This window comes from Channa argus, chromosome 3, assembly GCF_033026475.1.
Source record: "Channa argus isolate prfri chromosome 3, Channa argus male v1.0, whole genome shotgun sequence".
NCBI classification, from domain to species: Eukaryota; Metazoa; Chordata; class Actinopteri; order Anabantiformes; family Channidae; genus Channa; species Channa argus.
In genome coordinates, this window is record NC_090199.1 from 8,326,547 (window position 1) to 8,349,431 (window position 22,885).

The 22,885-nt window shown below is 39.6% G+C and overlaps 1 protein-coding gene across 4 annotated transcripts in view; it reads right to left on the reverse strand.

The window, feature by feature from the left end:
* Positions 1 to 22,885, reverse strand: part of LOC137123331 (protein sidekick-1-like) — a 249,897-nt gene that overhangs the window by 142,866 nt on the left and 84,146 nt on the right. For all 4 annotated transcript variants that reach the window (XM_067496874.1, XM_067496875.1, XM_067496873.1 and 1 more), the window contains exons 3-4: positions 22,317 to 22,423; positions 20,888 to 21,035 (exon numbers count right to left, since the gene is read on the reverse strand). In XM_067496874.1, coding sequence (XP_067352975.1) covers positions 20,888 to 21,035; positions 22,317 to 22,423 — 255 coding nt within the window. The remainder of the gene's footprint in view (positions 1 to 20,887; positions 21,036 to 22,316; positions 22,424 to 22,885) is intronic.

Consider the following 22,885-nt stretch of genomic DNA (forward strand, 5'->3'; position numbering starts at 1 on the left):
ACATCTGAAAATGTCAACTTGCACTCTAGGAAATTATAGTAACCTTAACATCTTCCAGGACTATCATTCACAAGTTATTAATAATCTACTACAAACGAATCCACTCTTCTTGGAGATTTTTCAATAAGACATTGAGACCTGGCTGCAGGGATTAGTCAGGCACAAGAGCAGTGGTGATGTTGCCTTTTATGTTCATAAAACCTGTCTCTCAGTTAAAGTTTTAGTTCATCCCAGAGGTGTTCACCGGGGTTAAGGCCATGGCTCAGCGCCTGACAACTATAACAATTCATTCAAGAGATTCAGCACAGCACAATATGATCGGTCACATTGTGTATTTAAAATGTGAATTTTAACAAGCGGTAAAACTAGCAAGGCATCTCAGCAAGTTACAGTCAAGTGGGTATATATGAGGCTGGAGTCACAGTATTTTTATCGCATGTCCCGGTTAAATGTTGAGCATAGGCGAAAGGTGTCAGTAACAAAACAGTAACTGTCCTTTGGCAAAATCTGAAAAGAAACTTGAGTCTCTGGCCAACATACATAAAAGTGTCAGGCCTACACACTATAGAATAGTGTAAAACCCAACTTCTCTCACGTTCCATTGTTGTTGACACATTGTTGACATTTAAATTCCAGTCTAAGGTTACACTCTTATGTTTAAGTCTTAGTTCTGCTTGATGGAGCTTCGTGTTTTTTTTTTTTTCACTCAGAGAAATATATTCTGCATATATGACTGCACATGAGACCAATGAAGAGTGAGAGAAGGCAAGGGAAAAAAAAGAAGGATGGTAGAGGTTACAACGGTAATGAACACTAATGTGTTTGTGAGAGATTTTAACAGCCCCTTCACTGACTCAGAAAACATTTCTCTACCTTTTGCCCTACACACTCTGCAGCTCTGTGACTTGTAATTAACGTAGTGCCTAAATCACAGGCTTGCTTCCTCAATCACCTTTACAGTTCCTTGAAACGGTCAAACGGACACAGAAAGGAAGACTTTCCTCCGGTCGCTCGCTGGCTTGGCCAGTTGCCACGGCCAATAAGTCTTCCATAGAACACATACACAGGCAGAGGCCCACACACACACACACACACACACACACACACAGTCAAGAATCCTGTTCAGAAGTAATTGGTGTGGGTTTTTGTGTTTGTGTGTGTGAGAGAGAGACACAGTGAGTGTTAGAGAGGGCTGTTGGACAGGCTATATTTGTTTATTGTCCCCTGGCATGGCCGGGGGGACAGCCAGAGAGATGTGGAAAGGCAACCGTACAGGAAAAGAAAGCAAATCGGGGCAAGGGTAATTTGGAGGGAGGAAGAACCGAGGGGAGAGTGGGATGGGGTTAGGTGCTGAGTAAACATTGAAGGGAGCCTTCTCTTCACTCAGTGATCAGCTTCAGAAGCTCCATGGCTCACATCCTTTCTACCTTTGCTTTTTATCCGTCTGTCTTTTTGCCATTCACTATACATGCAGTGCATCCAGTTATTCATGAACGGAAATGCAAGTGTGTGTGTGTGTGTGTGTGTGTGTGTGTGTGGCTGAATGACTGTTGTAGTCCCATTAGGTGGATGGATCTCTAGACGAATGGCTATTATCCTAATTAGCACTAATTATGTCTGCTACCAATTAACCACACAACTGGCGTTGACTTCTCTCACTGTCTTTGCGTCTCACTCTCTCCCTGTCTGTCTTTCTCTCACCAGAAGAAAAGCACCTTATTCTCAAACACCATTTCTTCCAGCTGCGCAGCTAAAAAGGCCAAATGAACAGAGAGCCGCTAATTTTCACACTTGATAATGAGCCTTCATTTTTAGATTCTGGTTCATGTGACTATGTGAACCCGAAATAAGAAGTGTGACTCCAGAGCTTGTTATTTATATTCTGTTTTCACTTTGCAAATCTATCTGCGGGAAAGAGGGACGGAGTGTTTAAGTCTTTTCATTAGTTGCTGTAGCTTACTCAGGTGCAAAATACAGGGCATCCTGGGGCCTGTCAGAGCTCCAAATTGATAAAAATGAGCCACTGATGACTCAAATCTAAGTCAGAGGGGATGGCTCTAAATTAATACTTTTATTATCATCTATACTGTAAGAAAAAAAAAAATAATAAAATAAAATAAAAAAATAAATAAATTTGAGGGGCGGCTATAGCTCAGTTGGTAAAGGCAGTTGCTTACGGACCACAGGGTGAGTGGTTCGATCCCCGGCCCTGGCTATATGTCGAAGTGTCCCTGGGCAAGACCCTGAACCCCTAACAGCCCATTCCCCCTTCCCCAGCGATGCAGTGCCGGTCCAAGCCCGGTAGAAATTGGGGAGGGTTGCGTCAGGAAGGGCATCCGGCGTAAAAACTGTGCCAAATCAACATGCGGACGGACAATGATCCGCTGTGGTGACCCCGAACCCACGGGATAAAGCCGAAAGGAGAGTAGTAGTAGTACTGTAAAAAATAAATTTCATGTATAAATGTTTAAAGGTGGCTGCATTTTACGTGTACTTACAGTTAGTAACTGGGGAAATCAGCATTCTCAGGTAATCGGGGAACAGGGTTTACATGCACTTAAGAAACCTGGTTACTGGAAATCCCTGGATATATGCAGCTGAAGAGTATCCTGACTTCTCCTCTACCTCACATGATCAAGCCAAGCACACAGATATTAAATGTATAGTGAGACATACAGCTGATCCACAACAGGAACTGTCTAAATCTAAACAACCTGCAGGGAAAGTGAATTTAATGATCATTAAAATGTTAATTTTGTCTCCTTTCAATCGTTCTCTCACTGCTTCACTGTGTTCCTGTCTGCAGCATTTTGTTGAGGCCGCCGATGAGAAACCTGGTTATGTGAAAAAATTACATAAAGAAATCTGCGTTCTCAGACAGAATTCTATTTGTTGAAACCAGGTTTCCTAATATCCTAAACATAAACCAGCTTTCCCGTTTACATGACGCTTATAAATGGAAATCAGCTTTCCGGAGAGAGCCGACTGGAACCTGGTTACTTGGTCCATGTAAACAGACTCCAATGTAACTTCCATTAGTATTGCAGGATATACCTGCACTGTAATTCTGCAAACCGTAAAGTTAATGCAGCTGAGAAAGCCCTGTAAGCTTCATTCTGGCCTTCACAGCTCAGCTCGCTCTTCTTATTTGAAGAGCTGAAGAGATGAAAAGTTATTACCAGTTCCTTAATCACAAATGAAAATAAAAAGTTTGGACATTTGCGTATCTGCTACTATCTGCAAGTGATTTCACTGTGCAAACATTGAATCTTTTAGATCAGTGTCAGAAAAAACACAGTTAACACGTTGGTTAACAGTTAAATCCTGATGTTGCATCAGTAGACTTAAATAATAAATGAAGGTATCCACAGACAGCTATGTGTAATATTACAAACAGTCTTCAAGATGTGTGTAATTTCATCTGTATGTAAACTGAGTTGGCCTGAGTAAAAGGAAACAAATGGACATCCCTCCATCCATTATCCGAACCGCTTAGACTGTCACATCACAGGGGTGCTGGAGCTTATCCTGGCTGTCAGTGGGAACTAAGCAAGGCATACCCTGCACAGGTTGGGCCACACGTAGAGACAGCCAACCATTCACCTTCACGTCAACACAGATGGACAACATAGAGCCACCAATCAACCTAAATAAATGGGAAGCACCAAGCACAGGAGGAATATCCACACTCCACACACAGAACGGCCACAGCTGGCAGGCGGAAATAAAACTACGGGCTTTTCACAGCATACCTGGTTACTTTACTGCTCAGAACTTATATCTGTATGTCAGGCCGGGTTGTGTGCACAATTGAAGAAGCCTTAGTACCAAGTTCTCCAAGATGACTGTTGTTTTGTGTTGATTTTATGTCTTTCCTGTGGATTAATCTAGCAACCTGCATACAACAATGCAGTGATCTGCAGCGTTAGTCTTGTGGGTTTCTCAGGTTAAGGTCAGATGAAACATTACTACAGATGTGGATCATCAACCCCAAAAAAAAGAGAGAAGTTATTACAGAATTTTGTGATTGCATCGCAGGGTAAGTCATTAAGAATTTGTTCACCTATCTTTTGTGTATCTCTCAACTCCAATTACAGTGTCAGTGATGCTGCTTGCAGGATCTTCCCGAGCCATTCTTGGGAGCATTTTTCGGTCACTTTCTTGTGTTCGTGCTCAATATGAACTACCGTAAATGATGTAATACACAGTCATTTTAAGTGCTTGTTATAGTGCATCCTATTCATGCCCTTCATTTACAGTTCCTAACCGAGCAAGGGTTTGACATAGTATCACTTGCAAACAACCTGTTTTTCTAGGTGAATGTGTAGAAATGTAACACAGGATCTCACTGATAATTTATAAAAGCTGTTGTTTAAATGTCCAACAATTGCTTCGTGTAGCTGTAAAAGTCAATAGTAATAGTAGGGAGTAAACAAGCGCAATGTTCCCTGCTTTATTATCAAAGTTGGTACCACCACAGAGCTACAGCATCTCCTGTAATACGGGACTTTTTAACTGATACAGTTGTCACCATGGCGACAGGAAATCAATAAAACACAAAAACAAAAAGATTCTGCCTACAGGGAAAACATTGTAATATACATTATTCTGTAATAAACATAACCACAAACACACATTCTCATAGATGTTCAAATGTGCACAAAGCCTGCAGCTACATTGTCAGCGAAGGCATCAGTCACACTGACCCCTTCTTTTTTATAAAAGCCATGTAGGGTGACAGGCATTGTGGGACCTGAGTTAACATTTTCAAGCACAACACAGATACAAGCTTAAACTGTAATGACAAATAAATGATAGCTACATTTTAGCCAGGTGTGCATTTAATAGATAAGCCGTCTAAAGTTCCCCAACTAAAACGACAAGAATTATTATTTTGAGCTCACGTTTTGTAATAGCGAGCATAGATAAAACATTTTTTGGGCGGCTGTAGTTCAGTTGGTAAGGCAGTCTTCCACGGACCACAGGTCAGTGGCTCAATCCCCGGTCCTGGCTATATGTCGAAGTGTCTCTGGCCAAGACCCTAACAGCCCATTCCCATCTCCAGCTGTGCAGTGGTGGTCCCAAGCCCGGTAGAAATTAGGAATGGGTTGCATCAGGAAGGGTATTTAAATAAAAGATATAGACACAATTTAATCCTAAAGGGATACAAAATAGCTATGTTCCACCTGTTCAGCATGAATATAACCTTAGCTTCAACTCAATCCAGTTTGGCTAAGCAGGTTTGTTTAGAGCAACAAAACTGCCCAGTTGAGGCACATGCTAACTAAACATGACGTATGCTTGTTCTGTGACAGAAGAAAATTAGAAGCCTCCATGATTCTGACCAATATGCATGCGTATTTAATGTAATCTAATATATCTGTTGAGCCAGATTGATACTGATGAATAGGCGTCCTGTAGCGTGACCTACAGTAGCAGTAAAAACTTAAAAGGTGGATGAGGCACAGTTTTCTTTACTAAAAGGATGGATAGCTAAGCATTTGCACTAAAAACAAACAACACTGGGTCACCATCTTAAGCACTGTGAATGCATTTATTTTTTGACCTAAGCCACCCAAGTCATAAACACATAACTCCCACATGAATAAATAAGCAGAGAGGTTAGAGCACAGAAAGGCAGAGTGTAATTTCCCGAGAGCAGGAAAAGCTACAATTTTGCCTTCATTTGTGTCAGGGAGAAAAGAAACGTATGATCTTTCGCGTATCGATCCAGCTCTCCGATCTCTAGGATGTCATCCCGTGGCTAAGATATTACCCAGTCAGTCAATCAGTATACTGGCTACCCTGAGGATGGCAAACAAAAATGCACACAGATAATTTCCTGAGGAAAGTGATATTAAAACATATTTAGTATTTTCTTTGTTTGTTTACACACCTGCCAGACAGTAACACAATGTCAAAGCCAAAGTTTCATCTTCCCCTCCTCAGGAGAGACAGTTAAGTCTTTTTCCCGTGTCACTTTCATTCTCCTCCCTCTTTCCTTTTATCTGTTTTGTCAATAGGTTAAGAACTCTTTCGAGTGACAGAGGTGTGTATACAGGGTATAAGTGCATATGTGAGTACAGTCTAGTCAGTGATGGATGTGTAAGTGGCAGGTAATTAAAAGTGTGATTAGTGGATAATTAAAAGAGGTTTCTGTCTTCAGAATATTTAATAACTTTAGACAGTGGACATCCTAGCACACACACACACACACACACACACACATACTGGCTGGCATAGTTTTGATTTAGACTGTAATGGGGAATAATGATTCCTGAGAGGATATCGGCAGAAAAACAAAGTGGGGAGAAATTGAAGATTAAGAAACGTGGATAAATGGGGGAAAGAGAAGATCAAATATAGACAAACGACAGTGGAACTTTCTAAGATATACATCAATACAATTATCATCACCAGCTTAAGCCACAAAGAAACACCTCTGTCTTTTCTGTCTGTCTTTGAGTGATCAGTTCAGAAAGAAGCAGCTGCTCTCTGGCAGCAGAGATACACTGCAGGAACATGTGGGAACATACAAACCCATAAAATGGTCAATAAAATATTTGTACATATAAAAATCTCAATTTATACCTCCTATTAAATTGAGATCACAGTCTATGCTTATGACCAGGTATTCTCTGTATATTCATCCCTGTCTGCACTCTGGCTGGAAGCCACGTCTTGCACAGATTTGTCTAAACACTTGAGTAGAAATGGAGGTGATACTGTCATCAATACAACTTTGGTGCTTTGAGCTAAATGCTGACTTTAGCATGTTTTTTTGTTCAGAAGAATCATCATAACACTATCATACTCCCTTAACCCTCTCCTGTTCCACACTGTTTCAGATTTCCTCTCCTGCAAGATTCAGAGGGCTCTATTATTGGCTCCCTGGCAGTTGAAAAGTGTATCTGTTCTTGTCATAAGAGGACTATCACTCACCATTGCATGCAGGCTTAACATTGAGAAGACAACAAAAAGGTGTAATGAGAGCTGTCTATCATAGTGTGTGCTGTGAGATATTTAGGGACAGCAAAGAGTGCAGAAAAAAAAAAAAAAGAGTGTGATTTGCTCAGTTTCCAATAGCATTTGGTGTTTCAGACTGCTGGTAATTAAAAAAAAAAACAAGGTGCGAAAAGAACTGTGCATTTGCAGATTTGCTACACCCATGTTTGCTGCTCACCAATAAACTCAGTACAGCGGAGAGTGATGATTAATGTCTAGTTTTGCATGTGGCCAGCCCTGAAGTGACAAGCCAAATCGTTTTGCATGCATTTGTTATAAAACAAAAGTACTTGTTCAAAGCTTGAAAATGAGTCGTGATGCCTCTGCGCTTCATTTGGCACCTCACAATTTTGAACCCGGTATGAACTGCGTACATCTACTGTTAATGACTGATGATGTCAGTCAGCCACACTCGCACAATGTCAATAATGTGTGTTGATGTGGGCTTACACCTTAGCTTTAACAGTAGCATATGTTTTGCTTTTTCCATATATTCAGATCAATGGCATTTTAATATCAAGGCCAAGAATCTAAAGAAATGTAAACAGCTCAATAGGGCTTTTGACAGTAAATAAAAGTCTCGTTATAGGAACAGAAATCGATCTCGATGATTAGTTAAGGATAATTCAAACATGTTGACATAAATTTCAATTGCAGTTGTTATTAGGAACATGGTTTAAAGCTGTGATGCAATCGTCTCTGTCATGGATTTTGTTTCGAGCCCTCCTCCCCCTCATTCCTCTCCTGCTGCTTGTCTCCCTCCCTTGAGTGTGTGAGGCAGAGTAAGCCTATGTCATTTGGGAGAGTCATTAAATACAGCTTGAGAGTTTATGTCTTTTCTACTTTCTACTTTCAAAACTTTTCTTTTCTTTATACCTTAGATATTTGACTAGAAAAAGCCGGAAAATGTGGAACACACTTAGAACTAAGAGACAGAATTTAAGGACAGATGAGAGAAGTCTCAAATTCACCTGATATATGCACCAAACATCGAGGCTGTTATCTCAGCAAACAACAAATATATCTGACTGTGAGCTGTGGTCTGAAAATAATGGGGCTATCAACTCCAAAATATCCACCCAATTCTGCGTCAAGATAGGACAGAAAATGTAATTTATTAAAAACATAATGTTTTTACCTTGTGGCATATGTGTGGGCCTACTTATAGCCTACAGACTTGGAAAACACATCAACAGTTTTAAACAAAGCTACAACAAATTGCTTTTGGCAGAATAAGCAATGAATATTCATAGTCCAACAGCAGGCCCTGAAGTGCTGTCTTCATAATGCAATTCTATCCCACTCCACCTTGACAATGAATAATATTACCAGAAAATGCAATGCAATTAAAGCAACCCCTTGTTCCCTGTCTCCCTTTACCACATGTGTCGCTCCCCTACCCCCCGATGCACTGCAGTGATAACATTAAAAATTAAACAAGTCATCTGATTTCTTTACTGCAAAATTCATGCATAATAGTGTGGTGGTAGAACAAGTCGCCTCTGGCCAATTTTTAGCAACAACCAGTCTTTTGTATGAGTACAGACCGTGGACTTAAATTAGACATAAAGGGGACATAAATTATAAAGTCTGAGGTTAGAAACTCTTTCTCCAGTTATTTACACTGCTGATTACAGGTGTAGACAGATCATAAGTAATTATCAATTGAATACATTGTGCATATATGCATGAATACGCTGTTCATAAACGCACAAAAACACACAGAGAGGATGTCATAGTTTTTAGATTTCATTAGCCAAGAGCTTCCAGATTATTCCATTATTTAATTACAGGCTAACAAACTTTACACATATTAGACAGAATGAGAGCGTTCAATCAAAAGAACAAAGACAAGACAAACCTATTAAAAACCCAGAAACCCAGAAAATTAGTCACCTACCAGAACTATGCTAATGCATGCCCGTTGGTACTAGAGCTGGGAATAGGACATTCTTTATTTACATAATGTACATTTGTCTTTGAAGCACACCAATAAATTGTTTTTAATTATTATGAGTGTCATACACTTATTCTGAAAACATTACTATTAATATTAAATCCTTTGTGCTCCTGGTACTTTTCCGATGGTGCATTATGATACAGCTGGGTTAGCGTTTCCCCCGGATTCAGAGTCATCCAGGTCTCTTTGGGTCAGCTCCTGCCATTCATAGGGTCCCCTTGGAACAGATCTTTCTTTTTTAAGAATGTTTTTATACATTTCAGATTCAGGCAGGTTTTCCGTTTGGCTCGGGTCCAAACCTCAGGACCTGAAAAAGCCTCGTACACACGATTTTGGTGAAACTCCACTTGCAGGTGAAAACCAACTGCTGTTCATTCAAACAGTAACAAAAGTAACTGTCCGGTCAAGCACATAAGTCGGTGTGCAGTATCAAAATAATTCAAGGGTGTGCACTGATCATTGTGCATCAAGTGATCTGAGCTGGTCTAAGAATAAAATATGGTTCAAGACGTGCGGCCATATGTAGGTAGGTGTACAGTGGGGTCAATATAACCTGACACTTGCTGTTGAAGCTCCCTCCCCCGCAGCCCCCAGCCTCCTTATTTTCTGGGTTTTTAGTGTTGTTGATCAGACAGAGATTTAGTGTTCATGCACGTGATTATTAAGTGTGGATCAGGAATCCCGACTGAATAACTAATGCTTGTTTTTTCGGCTCTCCATTATCTGCCACTAAGTGGCTGCTGTCCTTTACTGGACCTACACACAAACTAGACTGAAAAAAATAATAAAATAAGAGAAGGAAAGCAAGGAACGTATCGAGATTGGAATGCTTCCCATAAAATACTGTTGAAATAATTTCAGAGCAGAATAGTTTCTCCTAAGCCTATAGTAACTGAATAGCCTTTGTATAACTGAGTAACCATGACTGGAATGTATTAACTTCAAACTTTGCTGCACCCATGGGCATGTTAGGTCCATTAGTTCCACTAGTTAGCAATTGCTTAAAAAAAAAAAAAATCTAACAGCTTAACAACCCCAAAATACACCAACCATGTATCATCAAGTGAAATTAATTTCCACATCTTTGCCACAATCTTACACACGGCAGCAGCATTTCCCTTTCAAGACCTAAGGTGAGCTAAAGGACGAGTGTGCAGAAACACCCGAATTCCCATTTTATCTCTAAACAGGGATTACCAATTTCTAATTCTACCTGACATGACAGACAAAGCGAGAGAGAGGGCGAGAATACGCCGACCACAAGAGAGAGACGGAGCAAAAACATATCCATTTAAATGCAGCGAGAGTTGTGGATGTGGAAGTGGAAACTGAAGAGTTTACAGCAGAGAATTTTTATTCTGTTATTTGCTGCCACATTAGGGGACCTAAGGAGCAATTCAATTATGGAGCGAGATGAAGAGAGGGGAGGAAAAAGAGAGAGGAGGAGGAGAGGAGGATTGGTAAACTGGAAAATATCAAGTTCAGGCAGGTGTCAAAAAGTAATACCTATTGCTTAACATCATGACTTTTATTTTTCCCTAAAAAAAAAAAATTGCAGTGCTGCATCTTTTAGTTTACAGCATGTTCTTTAGTGCCTTTAGTGATCAACAATAAACTGTGAAACAAGTTCTTGATCATTTTTCCCTCGTAGATTTCCAGTTTCACATTTTAAAAAAGTCGACAAACTGTTATCTAGTGTACTATTCACGGTGATTATGTGAGCTGTCAGGGTCAGCAGGATTGGTCCAGAAGAAAACGTGGATCAAACTCTTTATGACTGTAATATTTTATTAAAACTTGTTTAGCTTAATTAGGGCATTAATTCACTGGCAACAAATATTATACAGACACATGTTGTACAGCAAATTATGACATAGTACATGGAAATTTTTTGCCAATCAAGTTAGAGTAGCGAGTTTAGAGTGTTTATCAAATTGTGTGTCTTGAAAAGAGAGGCTGTTTGCGTATAAAGTAGGCAATATTACAAGAATTTAACTTCTGCTAGATCACAAACATCAACTTATTACATTACGATATAGCAGTGTTTATGAGTTTCTGGAATACAACTCCTAATTGTGCTGTAAATATTTGGAGAAATATTGATTTGGTTTTCGATTTGACTTAGATTCAAATTCCCCAACATCAAACCTGATTAAGACTCGTGTGCTGGGCATGATCAGGTTTTTATAATATGCCGTAATATCTCTGGTTGTAACAATATTTAGTCATATTATCCATGTAGAATTAAAAAAAAAAAAATAACTAAATGTAACATGGTTAAAATGCTGACATAAAAGTTAAAGCCTGACGGTAGGAATACAGAGTATACATTATATGTCATTTGTTTTTCAATATTAATAATTAGAAAAGCTACAGCTACCAGACAAATTGTAATTGCAGCAGCAGTCAGACAGTTCATCCTCAGCTGCTAATTGGAGTTAACACAGTTGGTACACTGACGCCATACACTATTTGCTGAGTGCTTTAGACAGAACTGTACCAACATGCAGCAGATAAACATACACCTGCATACTGTCACTGTCATGTAAACAGGGATATTAATAACTAACTACAATATCTCAATGTTTTATGCAAACCGAATATGATCATAGCCAGGATGAGTTTCAAAACTGTAGTGAATATGAGTGAGTCAGTTTATGTGACAAAACGAAGTAAAAGCCTTAACAAAAACACAGAAATACTACTTTTTATAAAACAATGCATGGTGTAGCCAGCCATGTGTCATGAAATCCTACATGTTTTGGAAGTTTTTGTAATCCCAAAAGTTATTAAAATACATCATTGGGAAGGAAGTCACATACAGTATCTAAGCTTCTGTTGGCTCCAGAGATTAAGCCACAGACACAATGGATTCAGATGAGCTTAAACTTTTTACTTCATATTCATTTCCTGTAACTTTTTTCATGTCTTTCATGTCTTCTTCTACTTCTTTCTCAGTCACTTTGATCCTCCCCTTTGGCTGCCGTGAGAAACTGAGTCATTATGAAACACAGCGGAGCCGTCGTGGATGGAAGACCTTTCAAATGGACGATTGTATTTTCAACATGTGGTGGGATCTAAGCCTACGCCACCTTTGAGTCTCCCTCCAAATGATGTTCTTTTTCTCTTGATCTTGCTGCGTGTCTAATACACACACACATGCATTTGTGCACACATACGCGCACACACAAACACACAAAACATCTGCTCGCAAAGTTCAGACAGCGAGAAAGTTCCTTCTGTTCGGAGCTCTGCGTTGTGTGAGTACGAGTGTGCGTGAGATGGAAAGCAGCAAAATAATGAATCGCTCACTCGGTTAAAGTGGTGTTTGACAAATTAAAATGAATGAATGTCGAGACACATGCACAACTCCACAGCATATGGTTGCTTAGGCCAGGTCTGTGTGGAGACATATTTCCCATCAGGCCCAGTCCTGACACTGACCACCTGTGACATCAATGCTCTCCACACTATTCGACCCCCCAGCAACTGAAAACTGAAATATTCACCATCTGCTCCGCCATGCTTCTGCATAGATCACTGCCTTTATTTGATCAATCTGAGCTCCCTGCGTCCCTGATGGAAGAAGAAAGAAGAGATCTAATTCTCCTCAGCCTGGCTGTCCTCTTGAAGCTGCTGGCCATCACAATCATTTCCCATCTATCTGCCACAGGTTTCAGCACTAATTAAAAGCAGCAGCTCGCTCTTCTCAACCTGGGCTGCAGGTCACAGCTAAGATATATATCAGCGTCAGCGGCAGTGGGGTGGCACCACTGTCCTAAAGTTGTTTTGACTGCTGCTGGACAGTGAAAAAGGAAACGTCTCGACTTGTCTGAAGTGCAGAATGAAAGTGAAATAAAACCATTTTGTGGAAGGAAAAAGAGGAGTAGCAAATCAAAGAGATGGCAGAGCAGCATGGAGATGGGGGGGCAGGGAGTAAGGACTCTGTTAGATTGGAGCAGAGTGTGACGGAAGTGACAGCTTGTAAATTCCATGCTGGCCAGTATTTTGAGGGCTGGGGAGTTTGGGAATGTTCATTGAAAGACTGTGTGTGTGTGTGTGTGTGTAAACGCAGAGCTAGGTTAGGGGCAAGCACACAAACACAAATTGACAGCAGTGGGAAAGTAAGAAGGACAGACAATGAGATGGGACTGGGGACTCTGGGAGTGATGCATATCGGATCAATAAACTTCATAAACGACATCATCAGCTCGGTCACCACGAAGACAGCCAACCGCCAGGCACCATCTGGCCCCGTCTCACCGGACCGCAGGATCAGCCAGCATAACCTCGCACACAAACACAAATGCATGCACCCACCATTACACACGCAGAGATGTGCAAATAGTCACTGCCCTCGCTCTGACACGCATGACTTCACATGCCAGGTAGACGCAACTGAGATTGGTCTGGAGAGACAGATTGTGTTTGTGTGTGAGTGTGTTTATGTGCACACACCACAACAGTTAAGCAGTTTACTCAGGAACCAAAGTTTATGGGTTTTGCATAACAGTATATCCTGTAGCATGATAATGACCATAAAAGAGACAGAGAGTGAGAGCCAAGTGGGAGAACAAAGCAATATAAAGAATAATTTAGAGGCAGAAAAGTAGGAGTGAGAGAGGTGAGGGGGGGAAAAGGAGAGAAGACATGTCTTGTAGAGACAAGAAGGGAGCTGTGAAGAAAGGTGCAAATTAGTATCTTCTACGAAGGTTCAAAGGAAGTGTTATGCATGAATCTTTATTGCAGTGTGTGTGTGTGTCTATGTGAAGTGCAGGCAAATTAGAATATTTTATCCTACAATGCAGAGATAAAGGGTTTTATCTAGATTATATTAGGAAATTCAGCACAGTACAGGTGTGCATGCAATTTTGAAACTATAGAGTATATGAAATTATGAGGATAAAATTATTCCTTTATCCATCCATTCATTGTCTTAACTCCCATCCCAGCTGTCATTAGGTGAGAGGCAGGGTACACACCCCGACAGGTTATATCAGGGCCAACGTAGAGAGACATACACAGAAAGAAAGCCATTCACACTCACACCTACGAGCACCAGTTAGGACAGTGCAAAGACGTGGATGTTGCATGTGGGAGAAAACTAGAGTATACAGAGGAAACCCACGCAAGAACGGGAAGAACATAGAAACTCCACACAGAACGGCCACAGGTGGCAAGTAGAGCCGGGGGCCCTGTAGCTGTGAGTCGGCAGCACTAACAGCCTACTTCTTTATTGTAAAATGTAATGAACTGTCATAATCTGACAACTTCTACAGTCATGGAGTTTAGACAAAGTCCTTTGCCTCGAAGTTGCACACCAATCATGACTTTTTAGTCCAAATAAACTGCCGCCCACTAACTAACTAAAACTATAACTGCATATTCACAAAAACCTAAAAATATTCGATTTCAAGGATGAAAGATAATTGGTTCTGGAGGATTTAAGTGGTTTTGCATGATCAGTGAAGTTCTGACAATTTGCGTATTTCAACATAAATCAGATGAAAGATAGTATAATAAATTCACATTAAAGATAATATACCAAAGTAAGGTCTAATATTTCTAAGTTAGGTAAGACATTTTCAGACAACCTGCATACATCAGACCAACTGCATGAATAACTCACATATGGTTTGGTGACCTCTCACTGAACCTGCCATACTCACACACAGTACACATTCATGTACTGTGCTATGGCAACTAACTGGGTTGCTGGATAAGGGTTTGCTAACTAGAACCGGCTTCAAGTGATTGCTGTAAAAAAAACCTGAGCTTGTGATCAGCTGTTTCAACAAAAGCACCGATTATGACAGTGAAATTTTCTCCCTGATTAATGTACTGGTCTGATGCACAGCTGTGCCAGCTGTTTGTTACAGGTGTGTATAATATCAAACACTAATTGCTAAATCAAACAGTTTGAGAAGAGAACGAGAAGTAGCTCAGTTATCTTGATTGATGACATTACGGTTGATTGTAGTAGCAAAATACACTTTCTATTTGCAAATGTCTTAAAGCTCTTGTACTGCAGCAGCAACACACTGATCCCAAATATGCAGCTACAGGAACAAAGCTAAGCAATCTAGCAGTTCTGCTGTGGCCAAGTCAGTCACCTGATTCTAACGATAACTAGAAGAAATTTAAGATGGCTGCAAAACAGCCGGGGGGTCAGTTCAAGTAAAAACAAAAAAAAAAAATCTAACCCCTACAGCTTCTCTAGTGACAGCACAAAATGTGTGTGCTGTTGGAAAAGGCTTGCACATATCACCAATAACCCAGTGAAGCTGGCACAGATCAATCACCAATTGCATCTGTCACTCATTATTGATCTGCAATATGTATTCACCACAGATTTCCACTGTAAAAAAAGATAAAATAAAGTCCTAAAATTAGGGAAAACATTCCTCAATTTTTACAGTATTTTTTTTTCATTTTATTTTTTTTAATTATCCTCCTGTGACTCGGTTGGTCCAATAGTTACCTGGATTATTTTTTACATCTGCATAAATTGCATCTACATAAATGCCGTTAAACTTCCCTATATCAACATATCTCTCTGGTTTTAGCTGAAAAATGCCTCCAGATGATCACTCCAGATCACTTGGAGGAACCTTCAGTTCAGATCATGTCATGTCGTCGCTCACACTATGGAGATTGTAATCACGGTCAACCTGCTTTTCCAGAGCTCCCCCAGATGACATCATCTGAGCTCCTAATGATGAAACTGATGAAAATGAATGAAAGTCCTGTGGGTGATGTCATCTGGAGGAGTTTTTCAGCTAGAAGCACAGACGTATTTTATCGTGGGGAAGTCAGAGGGAAGTTTCAAAGCATGAAAGCCATAGAAAGCAATTTGAGAATTGTTTTTTAACACTGCTAACTGCTAATACAAAAGTGTTGATATTTTTAGATCAAGCAGTGGAACAAGGTTTATAAGGAACATCAGGCACCCAACAGAGAGCCAGCTCCATCACTAGTTAGTATCAACTGCAGTATATAAGACTTTAGTCCATTTTAGAAGTAAATTAAATACTTTGTATTTTACTGTAGTATTATTAGGTATGACTCCTTTAGTGAAGTAGTTGGCAGTATAATTTGTATATTTGTGACACCTTAACCCCAGTGGTGAGTTACCAAAATGTCTTCTGATGGAAAAAGTAATCTAAAATATGAAGTCCTACTAATTAGGGACATTTTACAGAATCTTAATGTCTGTTTTTGCAGATTCCACTCACCCCCTAGATGCATCAAGGATCCAGCTGATTACTGGAAGTTTTTCTTAATCTGCTATGTTGCACTATTACTTCTGGTGCAGATTTATTGACCTTTTGTGGTATGTTTTTATTATTAACACTGTAAAGGATTCTAAATTAAGACATTGTAAGGTTTGACCCACATATAATATCATAAGTGACCAGTATAGCGAGCCGCCAGGTGTTGGGAATATTGTGTAAAACTTTATAAAAGAAAGACAAGACACAAATATAGGAGCATTGTAGTTACACAGGAAAATATAACTAATTTTGTTATCCCAAACTTAAAAAAAATATTCTTTCAAGACAACTCCTTATTTTTATAAACCGCGACTTACAAGTGAGGTACAAGGCAGCAAAAATCTAAGTCAAGGAGAAAACATCAAAGCAAAGTCCTATCAGAAAAGTGTTCATAGTTCACAAGATGCAAGTGCAATACTGGGAGAGAGTCTGCTGAGCATGCAGAGTTTGGTAGCTCGTTCCACCATTGAGGGATCATTGCACTAAAAAGTTTTGGTCGCAGCTGCTGCTGTCAGTCATTTGATCATTTCTTTATGATTATTTTTTATTAAATTCAACTATAGCTCCAATTCACAACAAAGTAATCTTTAAGACACTTTAGAGAATAATGTCAAGACTATAAAGATGAAAAGAGAAAACTCAACAAATCCCCGCTGTAGTTACCTATAACAATGAGAGGAAGAATGTGGTGGATAAAAAAGAAAGCAACTGTGTGCAAGTACTATCAGCACGTGTGACTGCTAGCAGCAGTACTTCCAGTATGAACCATTTAGGAAGACATAACCCCAGTGTGTCCATTGACAGCACGAGAAGGAGAAGAGTCAGGTAGGTGAGAGCAACTCCTTCTCCCCGCCGCTTTTAAACAGCCTCTCCATGCGGGTTCAGACAGGAAAAATCTATCACTAAAGTATTGGGGTGCTTATAGCAATAAATATGTGTGTGTGCTGTTGGAAAAGGCTTGCACATATCACCAATAACCCAGTGAAGCTGGCACAGATCAATCACCAAGTGCATCTGTCACTCATTATTGAAAATGGCAATTCTGATCTGCAATATGTATTCACCACAGATTTCCACTGTAAAAAAAGATAAAATAAAGTCCTAAAATTAGGGAAAACATTCCTCAATTTTTACAGTATTACTTTTTACACTAAAGTATTGGGGTGCTTATAGCAATAAATATGCAGCCCTATGCAGCCATGCAAGATGTGAGATTTCAGCATATGATTCAAGTGCTTGAGCTGCATTGTAATATCCCCTCTAACTGACACACCCAGTAATGAAAAAAAGGAACAGGGCCAGGTTCTTCTGAAACTGTTTTCATTTATGCTGCACTTTATGTTGATGAGCTTTACAATGTGGCCATATTTATTTATTAAAAAATGCCTATTTGTTTGCACTATTGGAAAACATAATCTTTTAATTAAGATTGGGGAAGACGAAGGTTCTTATCCTGAATCTATGGAAACAGTTAACCTTTTTGCCAAATAAATAAAAGAATTTTGAAATTAGCAACCCTCACTCCTGCTATAGGATATACTGAACTGGAAACCATGACCCCAGAACCATGATATGAGCCAAAACAGGAATTATTTCAACCATTCCACCCGTCATACAAACTTGCTGTGTATCATCAGAAAAGATACACGGCAACTGGTGGGATATGCAGTATAAACTACCATGCTGGTACTAGGTGCTATGTATAAACGCGGCTAGAATTTTTACATTGTTAAACCAAAAACAAAAAAAAGCCCCCTAAATAAAACTTGAGAATGTGTTTTTTCCCCCATCTCAATCTCAAATGTATGTATTAAAGAGGCATGTGGATACATGATGGGTCATTGCCCTAAACATTATTTAGCGCATTGCATACAAACTACACATACAGAGACCAGAGCATTATCTCTGTCAAAGCCAAACTTCTCGGCTGACTGCTCAGCTGAGCACAATTGCCAAATTGTGACAACCGATTGCTCACTGTCAAATCACATTGTGGTTTAAATGCTCTGCTAACCTACTGCTGCAACTCTTACAGCAGTGCTTATTCTGCAATCTCTGCTGCTACTTCAGCTTCAGTTCAACACTCATTTCATCATTTATTTTATTCTTTCACAATTAAGTCCATATGTTTTGCTCTACTGCAATAATTGTGAGTATGGCTTCTGTCATTTTTGCTTCAGAACATGGAACTTACAGAAAAGATCTCCACTGCCAAAAAAGTAACTATACTGCAGTTTAAGCAGTATATTGTGAGGAAAAAAAAACATTAAAAACAAAAGCTAAAGTTGTAGGTAAAGTTGAAATTGGCCCTGGCAAACTGGGTTGGACCACTATTTGCCTTAAGAACTCCCTTACTCCTAGTGTACTAGCTTAAACACGGTGCGGAAAACATTCCTTTTATGGTCCATAATGACATGAGAGCACCACATATTTGCTGCAGCTTTGTCACCTGCACATCCATAAGATAAATCTCCTGTTCTATCACATGCTAGAGGTGCTTTGTTGATATGCCTTTAGCTTTAGGATTTTATCCAGCTGAAAGTAGCTATCAGAGGGTTGGTGTATTGTGGTTCGTACTCAGGCAGGCTGTGGCATTTAAACAATGCCTAATTGGTACCAAGTGTGCCAAGAAGATATTGCCCACATTGCCCATTACACCACCAGCAGCAGCCTAAAACGTTGATAGAATGCAGGATGTGACCTACCTACCATCCAAATGTTGCAGCAGAAATCGAGACTTATTCAAGTAGGCAAACTAGTTCCTGTTGCTGACAGGAATGAAAACCGATTTGGTTTTCTGCTGTTGTACAGTAGCTCATCTGATTGAAATTTCAACATGTTGTGCTTAAGAGCTCTTCTGCATACCTTGGTTGTAACAGGTGGTTATTTGACTTATTCTTGTCTTTGTATCAACAAGGCATTTCTGCCTAGAGAAGCTGCAGCTCACTGGATATTTTCTCTTTTTCAGCCCTATCTCTTTAAACCCTAGAGATGGTTGTGTGTATAAATTCCAGTAGATCAGCAGTTTCTGAAATACTCAGACCAGCCCTTCTGGCTACCAATAAGCATGCACGTTCCAAGTCACTTAAAAAAAACTTTTTCATTCCCCTTCTGATGCTCACTTTAAACTTCATCAGATTGTCTTGACCATATCTACATGCCTTAAAGCATTCAGTTGCTGCCATGTGTTTGGCTGATTGAACAGTTGTACCTAATAATCTACACTTTGTCTTCAAGTGAACATGGATTCAAATGATCTAGCAAAATCAAACACTGTCTACCTTTCAGGAAGGACTGAAAATATACGTCATGATCTATGTATCATAAATCTTTATGTGGCTGTTTTTTTAACTAATCTCTGAGTTAAGGGTTTAAAAATAGCTTTTTTTTTCCTGGTTCAGAACTTAGGCAATAGGTGCCTTTATTTTAACATGACTTGTGGGTCTTCATTTACATAACATTCATCTTTTGCATATAGGCTTATTAAAATATTTAAATAGATTGTTGTCATGAAAAACTCAGTAACAATAAGATGAACAAAGGACTCCCTATTTTCTGTGTTACATGGATAGCAGCGGGGAGTACAATTTAAGGAGGCTAACACTGTGTAGTGATGCACTGACAGTAAACACTTTCAATGCAGGCACTGTCTCGAGCAGCAAAATAATTGCCGTCCACTGTCATTAAGCCACACTCAATGAAGCCCCATTAAGGTAACGGGAAAGCCACTTTCCACGTACGTTCAAAAGCAAAGTCAAGCTTGATGTGAATCATTGACAAAAATAAAATAAAAAAAATGTAACGTGACTTCGCAAAGCTTTCTCTAGAGAACTTTTGAGGTGGTGGTCGTCATTAAACCGGTAAAATAGCTGCAGTCCTGCCATTTATGTGTATAGCAAGGCCACTGACAATTTTATTCAATAACACACAGGGGAGTAGTTTGTGTTCCTAATGGGAAGTTAGTTATCTCAGAGTGCGAGACCAGCCTAATAAAACCACTCAAGGTCTGTATCTGAACACCTACATTCACTGATGAGTATAATTTAAGTTACTGTCTGATCTATAGCACATTATTTGGAAAACCTTTCACGATAAACCTACACTTTCCCTCTTCTTTAAAAAAAAGGATGAAATTATTAATGCACTATATGAGCATCATTCAAATTAAACAAAAGTGTCAGGATAGCTGTAGCAGCTAAGGAACAATATGGAAATTACAGACATTTAGGAAGAAGCAAGGCAACAGAATTAAACAAAAGGCTTTGAAATACAGCTTACCCGGGGTCCAGGGACCCTCATATCTCTGTTGAACAACTAATATAAAAGAACATCTTTCATGCACATAAAATTACAATAACCTTGTAGATTTGATTCACTTGAAAATCCATTTAATCTTTTCTTGATAATGTCCTAAGTCTATTGTACAGCTGTCTTATGAAAAGGGTCAGTTATCTAAATGGCTTATTATTCATAACAACTGGTGTGCAAGGATTAGAAAGAACATTCCTGCTTCCAGAGCATGCTAATTAATATAACACTGTGGGATAAGAACTGTAAAATTAAAAACTTATCTAAAGTACTGTCTTTTGACACACACATTGTACCAGTGTATCTGGGGAGAGAGAGAGAGAGTGAAAGAGACACCTACATTCGGTTGTTGGGGATAACCTTGTGTCCGTCTTTGAACCATGTGGCCACAGGTCGGGGAAAAGAAGAAAGGGGTGATGGGCTGATGATAGCTGCTCGGCCCAGAGTCACCGTCTTTCTCTGTTCTTCAGCAGAGAAGTTCCCCAAAACTAGATGAAGAGAGAAGGATGAAGAGCATAAGCAGCAAATATCAAATAGCACTGAGCATTAAGCTTGAAAAAGGTATTAACACCTAATCATGGCAAAAAAAAGTGGCACAACACAACTCTTCTGTGCTTTTAGAAGCTATTGGCAGAGATCCTATTTGCAGGGCTAGCTGCTGAAATACTGTCGTTGTCAAACTAACTGCAAACTCACTAACCAGCCAAGCGCACCGGTGCTAGTCAGGCACAAAGTTGTCAGAGCAATTTTGTAAACACCATGAACTCACCATTTTCTGTCCCCTAGCATTTTGTTTTTTGGGATTTAACATCGTTTACTTCAACTATTATGTACACAAGCTAAATTTAATGTGTCTCAATACTACTGTCCTGCAATAAAGCCACCTTCCTTGTAGGAGGAAATGTTCAGTTTTTGTTCAAGCCGTTTCAGAAAGGTATTGAATCAAGTGTATTGTCACCTTGGTAGCTGTAATTTTGGTGCTGTAGACCCCATTTAACAATGAGGCTCGGTGGAAGAAACAAAAAACACCTCTTTTACACTGGCTCATGAAGCAGTCCAGTTCGAAACCAGCACAATCTACAGCCTCCAGAATGATATCAAGCACAGTAATGGAGGCAGATCTGTCTCCAGATATGCAAATTATGGGAAGTAAATCGCAAGAACATTTTTTTTCAGGAAGTCAGATCAAAAGAATGCAGGATGAGAGATTGCACCAAGTTACAGAAGCTACTGAACAGAGGCTAGACCAGATGTGACGATGCGACGTCTACTCTCTGTACAGTACAACTACAATAGCTTTTTCCATCTTGGACTCATTAATAAAATCAATTGACTGCAAAGATTTGAAAAAAAAAAAGCTCATTTATTCACATTATATGCCTGCATGACTTCTCATTTAAAATTGTTTTTTACCTTGTGTATTCCTGGTATTTTGGTGTTTCATCACTGTACACATATTAAAGTCAGACTGAATTTTAATTAAGTCTTCAGAGAGAATTTGGATTTCTGATATATTTTTAAAGAAGTATTTTCTACTGCTTCTCAATAATTATGAAAAATATTACCAAATTTACTTTGGCACTATTTTTGACTGCAAAAAGGGATGACTAATTGTGATTTCATTTGGACATTAAAAGAGGAGCAGCTTGTTGGCATGAGTGAAGTCGCCTCCGGTACAGGTTTCTTCATAAACAGCATCCTCAGTCTTAAAAAAAACTCCAGTGGTAATATTGTTATAATGGCGTGCACACTTGTCTATGTGTACTCACAGGCCACCTGCACCTCTGTTCTCCTCTGTATTAAAGCACCCATCCGGTTTCTCACCATACACTGATAAAAGCCGGCATCAGTCCTCTTCAGAGACTGCACAGACAACCTAAAAAAGAATGGACACACACAGAGTAGTGAGAGTGTGTATTATCTCTGAGCTGTAAATAAACTTGAAAATGAACAGGGGGGTGCATTGAGAGTGATCTTTGGAGTCCAGAAAGACAGAAGGGAAAGAAGGTGGAGGTCTGTTTGTCCATATGTATGCACTCGTGTGTGATTCCCCCTCATGACCTTGATCTGAGAATAGATTGTGCCTAAGGTTGTCAAAGTTCCCCAGTAGCAGAAGGGAAGGCGTGGCAGTGTATGTGTACAGTATGTGTGTATGCTGTGTATGAGAACATTTCTGACACTGTGCATGTTTTGTTGTTTTGTCTTTTTTTTCTGAAAGGGCCTTAAATGTGGTTTTAATGGACTGTGTTTCACTAATGGGAAGCTTGGCATAGGATCTAGGTTGGTGCAATGCTGGACAGACATACAAATGCATATACACACATATTACACACAAGCC